The sequence below is a fragment of the Rhinolophus sinicus genome, linkage group LG03, assembly GCF_036562045.2.
Source record: "Rhinolophus sinicus isolate RSC01 linkage group LG03, ASM3656204v1, whole genome shotgun sequence".
NCBI classification, from domain to species: domain Eukaryota; kingdom Metazoa; phylum Chordata; class Mammalia; order Chiroptera; family Rhinolophidae; genus Rhinolophus; species Rhinolophus sinicus.
In genome coordinates this window covers 82,059,988-82,079,728 of record NC_133753.1, presented here as the reverse complement: position 1 = coordinate 82,079,728, position 19,741 = coordinate 82,059,988, and the positions used below count along the sequence as shown (strand labels likewise).

Sequence of the window (19,741 nt, the reverse complement as noted above, 5' to 3'; positions counted from 1 at the left end):
CTCAACTTCCGTGGGCATCCAAAAGTCCCCCTCCAGCCCAAGACAACTCTAAGGCAGCTTTTTCCTCACCCGTCTGACCCCATCTGGCCCTCAGGAAACCTGCAGTCCAGGACAATCCCAAGGCAGCAGCCATCTCTGGCTCTTTCCAGCGCCTATTAGCCCTTTGAAGGCAGAGTCAGGCCCCGGAGGCTTGGGCTTTCTCAGGCACCTGTCTGGGTTCCCCACGCTGAAGGAGGAGCCCCACGTCCTCCTACTGAGGCATCTTTCCCAGGGTCCTGGGGTCACAGGGCACCCAAGGAACCAAGAGGCTGGCAATGACTCTCTCCAAAGAAACATCTTTATCTTTTTCCTTCCTCCGACTCTTTTATCATTGGCCTGGCTGAGAGGCCAGGAGTTGGGAGGCAGAGTCTCCTTTATTTTGGTTAATTCTGCATATGTGGTGTCTGCCTCACACTCACCTGGGAATCTTGGTATCCACTGTATTTTTGCTTCAGTGGAAACTGTCATGCGGGAGACCCTGCTCGCTGCGCCATTTGTCATGCAGGGTGACAGGCGGGGTCTCTGCTCCTGCTCCCCACATAAGAACGCAGGATATGGTGAGGCCAAAAAGGAACACCCACAGAGCCATAGGTAGGGGAGTCATACCACTATGGTCTCACTGGTGGCTGGGTTGGAGACACAGGAAGCAGGAGCCACACGATCCGCAATCCATACTCTGCCACATTCCGTGCTTGCCAGCTCAGCCACCATCTTCTTGCTAGCCCCCATTTTCTGCTAGCGTAGCCACGGCAGTTATATTAGTGGCCACTGGCTCACTGGTTACAGCTGACAGCCAACTAGCCACAGCGGATGGCCATCCAATCACAGTTGATGGCCATTTACTACCTGAGTGAGCACCTTTGTATGTGAGGCCGAGAGCCTGGAAACTGCTTTCTGGGGCTCTGTCCCAACAGAAACTGAGGCAGGAAGAGTCCTATTCTAACATTCTATTACACATACTGTAACAATTTCAGACTGTGCAGAAGATGAAAAGAAAGTAAAACTCATCTACAATTCCAACACCCCAAAATACCTATTAGTATGTTAGAGTCAACAAAATGTTATTTCTTTCAGAAATAACAAGTATCTCCTTTTTTCCTTTCTTTCTTCCCTCCCACTTAAAAAATGGGATCATATTAGACATACCATTTTGTAAATGCTTTTAATCCATGCCAACATACAAAGTATCATTTTAATCACTTTAACATTTAAAATTATATTCCTCCTCGTTTTGAAATATAGTTATTTCCAATTTTATTATTATCAATAACACTATTATGAGTATCTTCATGTACATACAGAGCTTTTAAAAAAAGGATTATTTCCTTTGCAAAAGTAGTCGAGAGTTGAATAACTAGGCTGCAATAGACATTTTCAAGGTAAAATCAACATGATTGGATATACAAGTGGAGAAGGAGCAGGAAAAATAAAATAAGGCAGGAGGTCGTTTTGTTGGGGTGAAGATGGGTTGTCAAAGTGATTGAGTTTGAGGATCCACAGGTTACCCCGGTGGAAATGCTCAGCCGCAAATGTGGAACTGGAAAGAAATCAGAGCTAGAGATGGCTCCTTTCTTTGAGAAGTTTGGCTATTACACTACCCCTAGGGAAGCATGATTTCATCAGACTAGATGCCTAAAGGTATTTGTAGTTCGATGGAGAAAAAAAAACAGTGGAAAGAGAGAGAGCAAGGTCTCCAGTCATCCAGTAGAAAAGTAATCTAGAAAAGGGTCAGGGTAGGAAAGTTATTTGAAAGGGCAGAATTTGCCAAAGAGGCTCCTATCAGATGGCTTTTAGTTGCTGGTTAAGTCAACTGCTGAGAGTGAGAATGACGGGCTTATGACTCAGGACTTAGAACCATGACTGTTGTACTATTATTTTTAAATAATTTTGGAGCTTGCTTGAGGCGACTCAAAATAGGACTCAATATATATATGGTCTGCAGCATTGGAATCAACAGGCACAGCAGACCTGAGTCAGAACCAGCCTTTTAAACACGACCCCAGGTGATTCTCGGTCCATTATAGTCTGAGAGTACTGCATCCCTACTTAACAGAAAAGGAAATGGAGGCTTCAGAGAGCTACTTTTCAAGTTACAATTGCAAAGATTGGGAAAATTCCCTCAGGACATTACTGGGGATTCAATGAAAGATGACAAAAAGGGGACTTCAAATGGGAGTGAAGTTCCAGCAGTATAATTTCATGACTTTTCTGGGAATATGGTGTACAGGAGTGGAGGAAATGGAATGGTCTGGAGCTACCCAAAATTAGGTTTAGAATTGCTAAGATGGACACCACAGCAGGTAAAATAAATGAAAGACCTTGCAGTGATATTGAAGCCATCCCTGAGATGAATGCATTAAGAGAGGGGTGGGGTGGGAGAGAAGGCACGTGAAGCCACATGGGGTGGACAGTAGAGGCCTCTAAGTGAGGAAGGGACAGGCCTGGGGACAGGCCAAGAACTGGTGGTTGGCATGAAGGAATGCTGCAGGTAAGGGGATTGTGATCAAAATGAAGAAATTGAAAGCTTGAAATCCAGAAATTGGAGCACTTTTAAGTAACTCAAAAGGTCAGGTTGGCCATCTCACAGGGGCCTGAAAATCATCAGTTTCAGAGGTTAAGAAACAATGAAACCAGAATATGGATGGTGTTCAAATCTCTGGGGATAACGGCAATGGGAGTGGAAGGGAAAAAAAAATCTATTGACGTTTAGAAAGCACAGACTGTTCAGTACTGATTTCCTCACATAAACTTCCCTTGGTATGTCAACAAACAAGAAGAGCCATGTGATTTGCTTTTAAAAAAATGAAAAGCTCTTTATCTGTGTAAAGTGACAATTCTGAGATGTTCTCTACAAAAACTTGGTCTGACCAGAGTTTATTTCTTTAATTCTCCAACTCAGAGGATCTAACTTGGAAAAAACCCATTTCTTCAAGGATTTGACTATTCCTGCCAGAAAAGAACTAAGCATTAAAGGACATACTCCTTTATTTGAGCCAATAACTGTTTATCGGAGTGACAGCTTTCTGGAACACAAAGAAGCCTTGAGGAGCAGTTTGCGAGTATACAGCTATGCGAATAATATTTTACGGTATACAGCAATGCCCTAGCTTAACCTAGCTGTCCCTCTTTATGAATTTACATTATTATGATTAGAGTACACGAGGAAGAAATAGTAGAACTAGAAGAACAAGGGCAATTTTTCATTTTCTGTCAAAAGAGTTCAGAGATAATCCGTTAAAATTACACACACACACACACACACACACACACACACTATAACAGGCATACAAATGCATAGAAATTTAATGGCAATCGACTGTTCAGCTTTGGAGAAGATGAAAAAATGCAGCTTTGGATTCTAGGACAAAGTCATTGAAAAGAGGAATAGCAGAATGATTCATTTTAAAAGAATTGGTAATACAGTGTATTTTGAGCAACAAGTGTGACCAAGGAACTTACCTTTCGGAAGACCTGCTATAACCACTTCTAAAGGAACCTGTTTCATGGACGTGGAGACCCCTTTCTGTTCTCCTAGGCCAGGATACCACACTGCCCCAGAGCCAAATGAACAGCAGAATTGTCAGGGGATTCCATTGGTACCTAGCAAGAAACTGACATTCTCTGTTCTGATGCAGTCATAGAAAGCACGAGAAACCTCGGTTAATAACGGACTTGAAATATGTAGGGGTGATCTACACTTGACACCTAGTAATGTTCTAGTCCTGCTGAGAGTGACAGGGCAATTCCACCTGGTCTCTTTATGGCTCTCTCTCTCCCATATTAGAAATTAAAGCCCTCACCAGTGACTTCTCAAGTATTTTCTTCTTGGGCTGGATTTTAACTAACACCAACGAGATGACTGGGTGGTCATTTTAATGTGGTTGAAATGAATGCTCTATATCAAATTCTTGTCAGAAGCTACCAAAAAACCTTCATATGACACTGCTATTTACAACAAATTATCATGGTTATCTTAATAATTTAATATATTTGGTAACAGTGTACTTCTGAGAGAACTGGGGTAGCAAAAGTATTTTCAGCTGCCACCAGAGACTAGATAATTGTCTTCCTGTTTACTTCAATTCCCAGTTGAAAACGAGTTGTGTGTGTTGAGTCTCTGGAAACACTCCTCAGGTAAAATATTGTCAACAAAGAACAAACTTGGGGAGAGAGGGCTTCAGGGAATCTTGAAACACCATAAAACATATAAAAGAGGTTAATGTCTCACGATTTACTCTTTGGTGTTCCTGTCTTGTATTTTCTTTCATCCCACTGTTTTCTACAGTTTCCTCTAAGTAGACCTCTATCTCTTAATGGGACTCCCTTCATTTATATACTATAGACTCAAGCAGACTGCTGGTCATTGGCTGGGACAAGGCAGGGAAAAGCTGGTCTTCTCTCCTTTCTTCTCCCTCCCAGGTGCCTTTTGTTCCTTTTCTTGTCCTTGTTCTCCTCCTGCCTCCTGTAGGGCTGCTGGGCTATGCAAATGCTTCATTTCCCACTACCCCTTACTCTCCCATCGAGTTTCCACCGAGGGTTGCCAGATTTAGCAAATAAAAATACAGGATGCCTTGTTAAATGTGAATTTCAGATAGACAATGAATATTTTTAGTATATGTCCCTGCAATACTTGGAACATATTTATACTAAAAAATGTTATTTATCTGAAATTAAAATTTAAGTGAGAGTCCTGTATTTTATCTGGCAACCCTACTCTCATCCTGTGGGTTCCAGGAGGCTCCAGCTGACGGGTCCTTCTTATTGAGAACCCTTATCTGCTTCAGTCCCATCCTGGAACGAATTCCCAAATCTAAATACCACCATTTCATCACAGTGGTTTATGTTCCTATAATCCCAATCGGTCCAAAAGGGCTCCTTTAGGCATTTTTCACTGAATTCTGAATTGCTAAAGGATGGGCACAGTACCAGATTGGGGTCCCATCTGGCTTTGCCCTCAATTATCCCGATAATTTTGATTTTTTGTAAATGAAGATGAGACTCACCACGATGGGCAAGAATTCAGATGCCCACATAACACCCTTCCTTTCCATTCCTGCTTTAGAATGAAACTATCAGGGAAAAAGAAATCTAATGTGAACACATATGATGCGTTTTATAGTACCTTAGGACGGAAACCTGCTAGGACCAAGGAAGCAGTAATCGGATTTAAGTGCAAACTTGAAAAGTTAATTTCATGCAAAGAACAAGTCATCTGAGGCGAGATAGTCCCACTGGAGCCCTGAGAGAATGAACTCAGGCTTCTTGCTCCTTTGAGATTTTCTCTTTATTGGGTCAGAGAACAACAGGAGGAAAAGTGAGTATAAATTCAGAAGCATGCCAGAGGGAAGGACAAAGCTCCTTAGAAATACTTTTCAGTGGCAGAGTCAGTGCCCTCACAAAACCCTCATTGTTTACCACTGACTTTAAAGACACTGTCAATCTCCATCCAGTACAGCTTTTTAAAGAATTTCTTCTTCCCATTGTGTCTTGGACCTTGCATGACAGTAGCTTATTTCACTCAGGTGACCAGACTAGAAAAAGGCAGCCTCAGTGTTTGGTACCAGCTTCCTTCATCAGAGAATCCCTGCACGCCCCAGGGTCCTGTGTTAGTGTGATCTACTCTGAGCAGTCCCAGAATGGTTCCCCCACCTTTGGACAGAAGGCAGATGCACCTCAACTTATACCTCAAGCAGATATTAGGTTTTTGTTTTTGAATGGTATTAAAGAGTTCAAAAGTAATATGATTTCCCTACCAAAATTTTCTATACTGACAGCCGTTCTGGAAATGTGGGCTCTTAGAGAGGTACTTCCTGTTCCCTTCCTCTCATTTTCCCTTTCTCTTATGTGGCGAACAAAGTTTCTAAATGTAAATATTGGAGGCTCTACCATTCAGTCTGTGTTTTTATGAACAACTTTAGCCTAAATCATAGTGCACAGTAGAAGAAAGAACAGTTTGAGAGGAATCAGAAGAGATGGGTTATGACTATAATGTCTCCACTAACTAGCTGTGGGACCCAGGGAGGCCACTCTATCTTCCTAGGTCTGTTCCTCCTCTGCTAAATGCTACTTCCTATTGGACTTTACGTTCTTCAAGGTTCACTCCTGCTCTTAAGTTCTAGCTTCTTTTTCTATCCTCCCCCATCTCTATAAACGCTTTTTAAAATTTTTCTTAGAATTAGGATAGCTCCTTAAAAGAAAAAAAGCTTAGCTCACTGAAAGCAGTTTTCTAAGCATGCAGTATATGAAATTTAGAAAATCAGCAGGTTGGATTTATGAGAGCTTTCTGGTTCTTGATTTATCACTTTCCTGGAGAGCTCTTTAGTCTAGGTGTGCAGCAGTGTTGAATCCAGTAAATAGATAAGGAGATGAACTATCCCCTCCTCTTTTTCCTGGATTATCTCTCTGTCCATAATGCACATCCTACTTATATCCATGTATACTATTTTATGTAAATTAGGTCATTTTTTCATGTAAATATTATGTTAACATACTTTTTTGAGGTACACTGTTGTAAATGCATCAATTTTAAGTGCTTAGTGTGATGAATTTTGACTAATCTATATACACACCTATGTTAGCATCACCCAGAACTTTCCATCACCCCCAGAAAGTACTCTTGTGCCCCTTTCTTTGGGAAATTACTATTCTGATTTTTATCACCAGAGATTGGTTTTGCCTGTTCTTGAACATTAAATCATACCATATGTATGAGTAAGGAAAGAACAGTCATAAAGTGTTGCAGACTTGAATATTTTCAGCTAAAATCAAGGCCCAGTGAGGTGGCTAGCAAGGGGGCAAAACAGAGGCAACTATTGAAACTTAATCACTTTATTAACTAAGTCACACCTGAAATGAAAAAATCTGTATACTTTAGAAAGCCCTCATACCAAGTGATGGAATTAACAAAATGTTCACAAAATGTTGAACCAATTTGGAAAAGGCATTACAGAATGAAGAAGATCATAGTCTAAAGAGAAGGAATTGTCCCCTTGCCTCCAACCAAAATCATTGGGTGATAAGTAAGAGTTGCTATGAGGCTTTGATATCTTGGCCAGTTTATCACAGAGGACCAACGTGATTCAGTGTGGGTAGGAGCTAACATGAAGAGGATGAGATGTATCAGAGATGGAGAAGGGGGTTAGAAACAACCCAGGGCTCAGGGCCAGATGGATTGGTTCTGCTATTGGTGGACCTGGAAGGTGAGGTCAGCAGTAGCAAAATGAATAGCAGAAGCACCTGTTGCCCAAGTAAGCGAACTAGATGGCCCAATAAGAGAAATGTGGGCTACTTCACACTGAGTTCCCCCACTCTGCCTAAGCCTCCGAAAAACAAATGTTAGGGGGGAAAAATGCAACTGGTTATGAAAAGATATAACTCATTTAATTAAAAATTCAATTTGTTGACATACAAACCAACTGGACCAAACAGGACAAATAGGACAGAAGCAATGGTCTAAACAAGGGTCAGTGTCAGAGTTCTGATGGCAACCAGGAGGGCACCCAAACACAAACTGCGCAGGGGGGTACGAGTCTTTATGTCTTTCTCTGCAGGCAAAGCCATTTGGTTGGCACTTCGTAGGAATATCTTTCCACCAGGTCTTCATCATATGGTATGTGCCACGAGTCTCCAGTTGTTTGTACCACTGTGTCATAGCTGAGAATGTGCTGTTAAAAAGGGAACCAAACATTGAGAACAACACTAAAAGGATATCTGGCCATTTCCCTTTCTTTTCTGAAAACTTCTCAGTTTGCTTCAGAGACGTATTCTCTGTCTTACTTAACAATGGGTTTTCAAAGAACAGCTAGCTCTGTAAAGATGAACCCTAGTCTTTAGGAGTTCCTTTTCCAGGAGGGCTCATTTTTAAGGTTGAGGACCCTCTACAGGTGCACACACACACACACACACACACACGTGTACACGCATGTGTGCATACATGATACAATATTCCTTTTGTTGCCTTTATCAGTTTTGTATGTGACAGAGAAAAATTCAAATATACAAAAATAGAGAATGAATTCCCATGTACCCATCACCTAGCTTCAACTATTATCAACTCAGGGTTAATTTTATTTCATCCATACGCCACCCACTTCCTTTCCCCTCCCCCACCCAAAGACAGATATTATATCATTTTGTCTGTAATTCAGTATGTATCTCTAAAAGATAAGGACTTATTTTGTAAATATAAGATTAACACCATTATTAGACTTAACAATTAATAATCCCTTAACATCATATTTGTTTACATTTCCAATTATTATATGTGTGTACATTTATTTTACAGTTTATTTGTTTGAGTACGAATTGAAAGAAGGTAATTATTACATTGTGCTTGTTGAATTATCTCTTAATTCTCTTTTAATCTAGAGCTTTCCTTTCTCTATTATTCTTACACTCTTGTTGTTTAGGAAATCGTCTCAGTTGTCCTATACTATTTCCTACAGTCTTGATTTTGCTGACTGCAGCTCTGTGGTATCATTTGATACTATATTTCCTATAAATTTGTTATTTTGTATATTTTTTGACCATTGGACCATACCACTGGCTAGTGTCTTTTTCTGTAGTAACTTGCCTTTGGATTTTCCCCTTTGCTTTCACAATGAGACATCCTTGTACTTTCACTTACAGGTATCTAAACTAAAATCAAAGGAGAACTCAACTGAGACCATGCCATAGAAGTGGATTAAACAGGAAAATGGAGTTACTTAGCAGAAGTAGAGGTGTGATGAACCTTAAAGGATGAGGAATTTTGAGCTATTACAAATAAATGGGAAAAGAAAAAGCATGTATGAAGAGTTTGTAATTAATAACATAATTGAAGTCACAACTGCTGACATCCCAGGTGATTTCAATATACTAATTAATGTGGGGTTGGCTTATTAAAACTTTTTCTCTGGTAGTCTTTCTGTTTCTAGGAACTGGCTAATTCCAAATACCAAACTAAAACAGAAAAATAAAGCACTTAGACCCTTCACCTATTTGCAACATTCTTTGATTATGCCACGTTCTTACTATATACTTCACTCTGCTGACATTATGTAGAGAACAGATAACATACCTGAAAGGTTAGTTTTGATCCTGGAAGCTTATTGATAATGGCCAGCTGATGTCCCTGCTGCCACTTAAAGAATAGGCGTTGGGTCTTGGCATCAGCTAGACAGGCCTTGTGGTCCCGCATCAGATCTTTCGTGATAAACTTGCAGTGATTCCCTGAGTGCAGTGTGGCATACAGAAGGAACGGATCATCCTCTGAGCTGAGCCAGGCATAAGAAAGGACACAATCAAGCACACCCCCAAGGAGGCAGAGGACAGCACTCTTCACCACACTTTTTACTGCTTATTCTACTTTCCTTACAGGGGCTCTGCATTCTTAACTGACATGATGGCAGTGATACCTATGAACCACTTTAGCTGGCAGGAAACACTATCTAGAACACAGACGGAAAGCTAAGGGGAAGGGAATGCTAATGCTTGGGACTCCTCATAGCTCAACTGGGCTCTCCCACTAGGAAGAAGGATTCCAACAGTAACTCTCGCTTCACGCTCAAAAGTTGGTTCTCTGTGTTCCCAGAGCATTTTTCCTATTTACCTTATCCACAACAGAACACACCTTTCCCCCCATTCCTCACTCAAATTCAAGAAACATTCATAACACTGATAGGGCAGGATGACACTTCCTTGCAAGCCACCAAAAATTAAAGATAAAAGGCTGCCCTCAAAGCTGAAACTGGTCTCTCAGAGCAGCTTCTAGGTGGTCACCCAGATCGGCACCCAAAGACATCTCCTGCTTTGAGATGAGCCAGTGACTCAGTCTCCAAAGGACCATCAACACCAGCTCTTAACTGCTTTAGCACATGTGCTGTCAAAACAGCAGTAGCTACCTTGGCTCAGAAGATTTGAACTACAACATGTGATATGCCTTATGGATCCAAATGACCCAAAGTAGAACCATTTAATGTTTCCCTTACACTGAAGTATTTTAAGTGAAATGATAAAATGACCTGAATCTGCCTTAAATATCTCCAGGAAAAAGAGAGAGGAAAATAAAATAGAAGAAAACACGGAGGGGTTATACGGAACAAGATTAGCAAATGATAGTAATTTTTGGAGCTGGGTGACAATTACATGGGGATTCACCAGACTACATATGAAAAGGATTCTTTGGCACATTAGTGGAAAATAGAGTTAATACTAAAAATTTAATATTCAAATCCAAAGCCACAGAAAGCCAATGAATCAATCTTTACAATTGGGTTTGGAACTTCAGTGGATACAATAAATACAGGCCCCAAATCAAGCATGAGACCAATTTCCAACAGGCTTCGTGGTCATAACACTGCATTTATCTAATTCTTCCACCAAAGAAAAAAATGAAGATGATAGCAATTAACATACATGCTTTCCACATACTTGGTGCTGTGCCAAGAGTTTTACATTTAATCTTCACAACATCCCCATGAGGTTTACATATGAAAAAAAGAAGACAGAGAAGGGAAAAACACCTTCCGGACAGAAAGTGGCAGGGCCGTGACCTTAATTCCCAACCCTGCACTCACTCTAATGTCTGCCAGTGTTGCCTAACGTGACTGCATGAAGAACGTTATTGTCTTGTACTCTTGCAGAGGCAGAAGCACCCCCTCCCATGAGAAATCCCAAAAAGGTGGGATCTCAATGAGGGGTTAGTTGCCTGCTTCATGCATCGAGAGCCATTTTACCTTTTTAAGAATAAATTATTTGGGAAATACTGACCAATCTTCACATTATCACATTCAACCTAATGAAACCTAGACTTGGGACTGAGGAACACTCATTATCCGTGCAAAGTCGGAAATAAACGTTTGTCAGCCGATAGTATGAAAAACAAAACACATGTTCAAGTTCACCAGTGCTGTCGAGGATCTGTGCCCCTCCCGATCAGCTGCTTTCTGCTTACTTTATGGACTCTGCATTTTCTCGCCAACCATGGTTTCTATGTTTCTTTGGCTTCCAGGGTTGCTGCAGCTCACAGCAGCATTCAGACCCCTCGCTTGCCTCCCAGAGCCCCCGAGGTCCTCTGGAATGTGGTCCCTCCCTTCTCTCTGACCTCAGAACCTACTACTTTCCCTCTTGCTACTACAGCCTGTCTACACTCCTTGCTTTCCTCAAACATTCCAAGCTCATTCCTGCCTCAGGGCTTTTTGAACACTGGATGTTCCCTTTACCTAGTATGTTCTTCCCTCCCCCTTTCTCAAATGACGGCACTTCTTCCCTTCAGACTTGCCCTCGCCCAAAGGCCTTTCCTGACCGCCCCATCTAGTACCCTCTGGCCCACCTACCCCACCTAATCCCTTTCTATCTACTTACTCTGCTTTATTGTCTTCATAGCATTGATCAGTGCCTGGAATTATGTGACCTGTTTACTTGTTTACCTGTTTACTGTAAGTCACAAGAGGTCAGGGGCTAGGTCTTGTTCACTGCTGTTTTTCCAAGAACACAGAAGGTGATCATATTTGTAAAATATTTGTTACATGATCTATTTAGGACCTTATGGCACGCATTCTGTGTACTAACCTCACTTTTGACTTTATCTTCCTTCCATTCCTTCTTTATCCTGATTTCTTAATCTCATCTGTTTAAATTTATTCTGCTTTAGAAACTATTTTTGTAAGCTGCCTCAAAATTGTTTTTTGGAATGAGGCTGAGTATACATATGTGCACTTTAAAAATGGTGAAAATAGGTTAACTAACAAGCAGGTGACGGGAGCCTAGTGTCATTCACTTAGTACCTTCCGTACTTACATATTGTCAGCAAAGAAACAGCTGGCTTGCTTTTGCACCTCTTCCATCTCATCCTTTCTCCACCGGGCATGCCGCGACGTCAGCATGTGCTTCCGGCCCAGGACCAGCACTCGCAGATTCTGCTTGGCTAGTTGAGAGACCACGTGCAAGAGCTAAAAAACACAAAGCCAGCCCCAAAGAGGGTCAAGGAAAGAAGAAAGTCAGTGGAGTGATTCTTCCAGCTTGTAATCCCAGTGGTGAAACACTCTTCTCTGGTAAGGGGTGAGAAAACATTCCTTAAAATAATTTCCATCTTCGCAAGCCTGAGGAAATGCTTCCTTTTTACAAATTACTGTCCAACACCTGCCCAATGGTCAGACTCCATTGGATCCAGGGGAGTTTTCTAATAAGCAGACTAGATGAGTTGTTTTTAAACTGTGTTCCCTCGAGCCCGTTGGGATAGAAATAAGAAGGCCAAGGAAGGATGGGGTTTGTTTCCTATACACTCCCAAGCCTGTTTTATCCAAAACAGCTCAGCTTTTGCAAATTTATATATTAGTATTCTGCATAAGTTTTCATCTGAATAAAGGGTTCTACTTCCTATTTTAAAAGATGGTAAGTGCCTGAACTAGATAGTGACTTTTCAGCCAACTTTTCCATGTCCTGATTCTGCTGAGGCTGTCACCTTTCATTGGAATACCTTTTCCTCCCAAAGGTCTGTCAATTTCCATCCATCATCTAGCCTATTTTCCAGTCAAATGACTTTACCTCCATTTGCTTCCTTTCCCACATGTCTTGTGTGCACATGAACTCCTCTCAAAAGTCTGGACTGGGATTTTTAGTAAATCTAGTACTTTGGTGAGCTTGCCTATAGTCAAACTTTCAGAAGGAAAAGTCCATAGACTAATTTCATGTACAACCTGTTAAGCTAAGAAATAAAAGCTACTGAAAAATTATAATTTATGTTATATAATAGTGTATCAGAAATATAAAAGTTCTTTAATTTATAAGAATTGCTGGGCCTACAAAAATCACAAGTTGAAAGTCACTGAAGAAATCCTTGATTTTCTTGAGTCTTGGTTGGAAAAAGCACTGATTTTAGTCTGGCTTCCCCTTATAATTTCTTCCCATGCAGATTTTCAGGATACTATTTAAATTAATCAACAAGATTTCATTCACGTATTTGGTCAGTTGTGTCAAACACTGCTTTAGCACATGTTATGTCTAATACACATGTAGACTCTCTGACAACTTAACACTGAATTAGCAAGGGCTGAATTTTTAAATTACTGTTTAATGCTTTGGATTGATATTGGTTTTTTGGTCCACTGTGTTCTTATTATTTTAGGAAATAGTAGTTGGTTTTATTATGCCCAATTATTAATTCTAGAATTAAGAGACAGAACAGACACAACTTGCCCACTGAATGTGATCTCATACTCAAGCAGAGAAGTATACCAAGGCCAGTGTGAGGACTCTAAACTCCAAATTTTATAACCAGTAAAATATAATTCTTTCCTTCAAAGCTAGGAATAATGGCTTCTGTGTTCATTCAACAGTTATGTCCCAGGCCTCTCTCTGTATAAGGCACATGGTAGGTATCACAGCCTACACAGTTTTAAAAGATACAGTCCCGGCCTTCGGTGAGAGTGGACCTAATGATTTTCTTACCTAACTATCAAGCCTAGGGAAATATATACGCTGCCTCTACATATATTGGATGGTTAATAAACATTTTCTGATTTGTTTAATAAGACGCACACATCCATTTTTATGCATTAGTAAAGTAGCTCAGTTTTGAAAACTTGAAAATTACAGACTAGAAGGAAGATAAAAGAAGAAAGCACTCGTACCTCACTACCCAAAGATTGTTAACATGTATTTACCAGTCTTTGTATTCTATTCATTTTTATATAAACTTATAAGCTATTATTTTAAAAGTTAGGCTAGAAACCAAAAGCAAACATCTACACTAAGAAAGTTTAGTTCATGGATTCAAACACCTCAAGACACTGGGCGAGTATCTCTTTCAGAGTGCACTTACAACATTCCTTTCTTAAGCTATCCTGAGATTGTAGATTACTTTCAATGATCCCTGATATAAAATAGCAACTAGATTCATTAAGAGGAATGACAATTGCTTTTTAAAATTTCCATATGAATTCCCACAAAGTTATTGTAAAAACACACAAAAAATTTCAAATAATACCAATTTTGGATACTGACTGCTTAAGTTTCCATGCAACTGGGAAGATATGGCTTAAAAAACACATATACAACTGGGTCTTCCCGTCTATACCCAGTTTTAGATAAATGGCCTTGAGTTTCCTAATATTAAGTTAGAGACAGAGGCCTGAGCAAGAGCAGAAAAGGCTTAGCTTGAACTACTCTGGGGCACCATCTTGTGGTGAGAGGTATCCACTAGCCGCAGCTGCGAAAATGATGTAAACAAAGGAGAATAAATGAAACGCCCAGGAAAGTAAGATGAAAGTATAGATTAAAGGCACTAGCCAAAAACTCTGTGACAGTCTAGCTATGAGCCCACTGCCTCTGGAGTAAATTCCAAGGCTGGATCCAGTGGGCTGCGTCAGAGTCAGAGGTATGCTCAGAATAGTAAGGAAAAAGAAAATGAATTCTATGTTAGATCAAAAAATAAAACTAGGATCACAGGATGTGCAGTACAGCATAGGGAATAGAGTCAATGGAACTGTAACAGCTATATATGATGTCAGAGGGGTAGTAGATTGGGGGCGGGGGTTATCACTTTGTGAGGCGTGTAAATGTCTAACTATTACATTGTTTCGTATACCTGAAACTAATAAAATAAATAAATAGATAAAAATAAATAAATAAAACTGGGAGAAATTTCCACTCTGGGAAGACGTAGATGTACTTTTCCCTATTTCTCCTACTAAGTACAACTAAAAATCTTAGACATTATATATAAAATAAACATAAGACTTTGAAAGGTAGAGAGGAAACAGCAGATTGGCTAGGGACCTTGGGATACGAGGAATAACATGTTGGTAAGTACCTTGGATTTTCTTTGTGTCTCATATATCCTAGACTTGAAGCTGAAGAAGCAAGCAACCTGGAAACGCCAATGCAAGCAGACAAAACAACAACAGCAACAACAACAAAACCCAACAAAGGCCTGTTTTCTCTACCCAAAGAACCAGGAAAGAGGCAGTCTAGCGAGACTTAAAACAGACTGTGATGGATATATATATACGAGTATTACCTAAGGCAACAATTGAAAATGCTATACAAAGAGATACACTTAAAAACACTATGATTAAAAACCAAAACACTGTATAGACATAAAAATGGAATTCTAAAAAAAGTTCAAATAGCCCACAGGAAGGCAGGAAATATAGAACAGAGAAACAAAAAACAGAGATGACAGAACACAAAAAATAAAGTGGCAGGCATAAGTCCTAACACATCAATAATAACATGAAATATAAAGGGTTTTACTACATTAATTAAAAGATAAGAGTTTGGCAGAGTGGATTAAAAAACATGACCTATTTGTAGGCTGTCTTAAAAAACTCACTCCAAATATAACAATATAGGCTGGTGGAAAGTAAAAGGATGCAAAAAATTGTATCATGCAAACACTCATCAAAGGAAAACTACATTAATATTAAATGAAGTGACTTTAGAGCAAAGAAACAGAGGGATGATACATAATGATAAAAGGGTCACTCTACCCAGAAGATACAGCGAACCTAAATGTGTGTGCACCAAACAACAGAGCTGCGAAAGAGGTGATGAGACTTCAGCACTATTCTATCAATAATTGAGAGATGAACTAGACAGAAAATCAGCAAGTATACAGAAGTACTCAACACCACCATCCATGTTCATAAATTGGAAGACTCTCAAGACAGCATATAGTATATAGGTATCAATTCTCCCCAAATTGATGTTAAGGTTTAATGCATTCCTGTTAAAATCCCAGCAAGATTATTTTTGTTGATATGGATAAGATTATCTGCAACATATATGGAAAAACAAACTAATGAGAATAGATAAAACAATTCTGAGAAAAAATAAAGTGGGAAAAATCAGTTTACCTCATTTTAAGCCTTATCATACACTTACAGTAAACTAAAGTGTGTGATACCGGTGAAGGGATAGACACATAAATCAACAGCACAGAAAAGATGACCCAGAAATAGACCCACACAAAAATGTCAAGGAAAAGATACCCTTTTCAACAAGTGGTACTGGAGCAATTGGACATCCATAAGTAAAAAATGAACCTCTACCTAAATCTCACACCTTATAGAAAAAAAAAATCAAATCAAAATGGATCAAGGACTTAAATGTAAAACGTGAACTATAAAGTTTTAGAAAAAAACCTAGGAGAGAAATTTTCATGTGGTAGAACCAGGCAGAGTTCATAGACTTGACACCTAAAACATAATCCATACAAGGAAAATTGATAAACCGGATTTCATCAAAATTAAAAATGTTTGCTCCGTGGAAGGCCCTGTTAAAAGGATGAAAACAAAGTTACAGAGTGGGGGGAAATATCTACAAACCACATATTCAACAAAGAACTAATATCTAGAACATATAAAGAACTCTCAAAACTCAACAGTTAAAAAAAGCAAGCAATCCAATTAGAACATGAACAAAGAACTTTCATTGAAGAAGATATCCAGATAACAAGCACATGAAAAGATGTCTAACATTATTAGCCATCAGGGAAATACAAATTATAACCTAAAGAGGTATCACTACAAACCTATCAGAATGGCTAAAATAAAAAAAAAAAAGTGATGACACCAAATGCTGGTGAGGATGTAGAAAAACTGAATCACTCATACATTGCTGGTGGGAATTTAAAATGGTACAGCCACTCTGGAAAAGTTTGGTGTTTCTTATAAAACTACATAAGCATGCAACTACCACACAACAGAGTTACTGCACTTTCGGGCATTTATCCCAGAGAAATGAAGATTTATGTTCACATAAAAACCTGTACACAAATATTTACCTACTTAGGTTTATTTGTAATAGTCAAAACACTGGAAACAATCCAGATGTCTTTCAACAGGCAAACTGTTAAACTGTGTACATCCACATCATGAAATACTAATAAGCAATTAAAAAGGAACAAACTATTGATAGCCTAACAATCTGGCTTGATCTCCACAGAATGATATTGATTGAAAAAAGCCAAACACCAAAGGTTACATACTGTATGATTCCATTTATATAACATTCCTGAAATGAGAAAATTATAAAGACTGAGAAGGACTAGTGGTGGCCAGGGACTAAGGTGGGGGTGGGGTCAGGAGCAAAGAAGGTGTGTCTAAAAGAGGGCAACATGAGCGATTCTTGTGGTGATAAAAATGCTCTCTGCATCAATATCAATATCCTGGTTGTGATATTAAAATATCAGTTTGGCAATATGTTACTATTGGGGGGAATTGGATAAAAGATACATGGGATCACTCTGTATTATTTCTTACATCTGCATAGTACTATTTCCTACATCTATAAGTATCTCAAAATAAAAAGTAAATAGAAAGCTAAAACCCCCCACAAAACCTAAAAAACCTCAAATACAAATGGCCTTCATAGCATAAAGGGGTCTGTGACAAATACCCAGTGTGTAGAGGATGGTCAATATCCCACCAAAAGACAATCTTCCCTTTGAGACTATAAACAGGGATTAGGTTTATCTATCTGTTAAATTTATTGGGGTGACATTGGTTACTAAAAGTATGTAGATTTCAGATGTACAATTCTGTAATACATCATCTATATATTGCATTGTGTGTTCACCACCCAGAGTCATTTCTCCTTCAATCACCATATATTTGACTCCCTTTACCCTCTGCTAAAACCCTCCCCCCTTACCCTCTGGTAACCACTAAACTGTTGTCTGTGTCTGTGAGTTTTTGTTTGTCTGTCTGTCTTGTTCCTTTGCTGCTTTCAGTTTTAATGAGAGAGATGTGGACGAGTTTCCTGGAGTTCAGGGCCGTCCTGACCAGAGAAGTTGAGATCCACTTAGGGCTGTTCTCAACCTGGAGCACCAGAGATGGTGGGGACAGTTTTGGACTTGCCTGAGGGGTCTGGAATCTGGGTCACACAGTAGAGCAAATAAACAGTACTGCTCATTCTAGAGAATACCGAAAATTCCAAATGGTTCCAGAAGTGCAGGTACCCAGTACCTCAAGGTTAACCTGGGGTCAGATCTCAACCACTCCCCCAGCTCCTACCTGCCTCATCCCCCACGTTGCTCCTTAGATATCTAAAGGATAATTCTCCAAAAATTAGAAGAGTAAGGACAAATTCAACTTAATGTTTGGTTCAAACATTCTCTGGTTTGGCTTCCATTCTAATTCAGTTTATTTCCTGTAGGAACAGATTAAGAAGCTTTTCTTTTTTTTACTTGCAAGAGACACAAAACTACTGAAAGGTACTTCCTGAGCTTAGGGTAAAAATAGGCTTGGCAGGGCTGCATGTGTTCGACATAACTGCGTAGGGATGCTCAGGAAGCAGAAAAGCTGCCTGGAAGGTGGGAGAGGTCAATGAGAGCAAGAGCTTTTCTGAGTAATCCTAAACAGCAAGTGTAACTTCCTTTCCCTATTCTTAACTTTGTACCCCCACCTCTGCCGTCTCTGGCACTTCCTGGCTTGTGTGGACTATAGATCTTCAAAAACTCTAAAGCCTTAGGATCCGATGCCTACAGACCTCAGAAATTCTATGCCAGTTCTTCAGCAAGATAGCTATAATCAATATACCTCATATATACGAATACTCATTATAGGGTACCTTCAGGAAATAAAGTTATGGAAACAACCCAAATGTCCATCAACAAATGAATATATAAACAAAACGTTGTCTATGCATACAATGGAATATTATTCAGCCTTAAAAAGGAATAGTTTTGATACATGCTACAACATGGATGAACCTTGAAGACATTATGTTAAGTGAAATAAGCTAGACACACAAGGATAAATACTGTATGATTCCATTTATATGAGGTATCCAGAATAGTCAAATTCATAGAGAGAGAAAATAGAATGTGGTTGCCCAGGGGCGGGGGAAGTGGGGAGTTATTGTTTAACAGGTACAGAGTTTCATTTGGGAAGATGAAAAAGTTCTGGAGATGGATGGTTGCGATGGTTGCACAACAATGTGAGTCTACTTCATGCTATTGAACTGTACACTTAAAAATGGTGAAAGTGATAAATTTTGTTATGTATATTTTAACACAATGATAGTTTTATATTTATCCATAAAGATATATGTGCTCCAATGTTCATTGCAGCTTTATTTACAGTGGCCAAGACATGGAAACAACCAAAGTGTCCTTAGATAGATGATTGGATAAAGAAGTTGTGGTATATATATACACAATGGAATACTATTCTGCCATAAGAAAAGATGAAATAGTGTCATTTGTGACAACATGGATGGATCTTGAGGTTATTATGCTAAGTGAAATAAGTCAGACAGAAAAAGTCGAGAACCATATGATTTCACTGATACGTGGGATATCAAACTGAAAACAACAAAAGAACAAGACAAACAAATGAAGAAACAAAAACTCATAGACACAGACAATAGTTCAGTGGTTACCAGAGGGTAAGGGGGGTGGAGGGTGGTAGATGAGGGTAAAGGGAATCAAATATATGGTGATGGAGAGAGAACTGACTCTGGGTGGTGAACACATAATGTGATACATAGATGATGTAATACAGAATTGTACACCTGAAATCTATGTAATTTTACTAACAATAGTCACCCCAATAAACTTTAATTTAAAAAATTTTATTGTAGAAATTTTAAAATATAAACAAAAGTAGGCAGAAGAGCATGATGTACCCGTCACTCAGCTTCAGTATCAGCTCATGGTGATCCAATTTTACCTACATCCCCTCCCAATTCTGCCTGTCAGACTATTTTGAAACAAGTC

The 19,741-nt window shown here is 39.4% G+C and overlaps 1 protein-coding gene across 2 annotated transcripts in view; it reads right to left on the bottom strand.

Annotated features, from left to right (window-relative positions):
- Window positions 1-6,851: 6,851 nt before the first annotated feature.
- Window positions 6,852-19,741, bottom strand: part of PRORP (protein only RNase P catalytic subunit) — a 115,214-nt gene continuing 102,324 nt past the window's right edge. For both annotated transcript variants that reach the window (XM_019750448.2, XM_019750449.2), the window contains 3 exons: window positions 11,818-11,969; window positions 9,098-9,293; window positions 6,852-7,703 (listed from right to left, as the gene is read on the bottom strand). In XM_019750448.2, coding sequence (XP_019606007.2) covers window positions 7,572-7,703; window positions 9,098-9,293; window positions 11,818-11,969 — 480 coding nt within the window. In that variant the 3' untranslated portion in view covers window positions 6,852-7,571. The remainder of the gene's footprint in view (window positions 7,704-9,097; window positions 9,294-11,817; window positions 11,970-19,741) is intronic.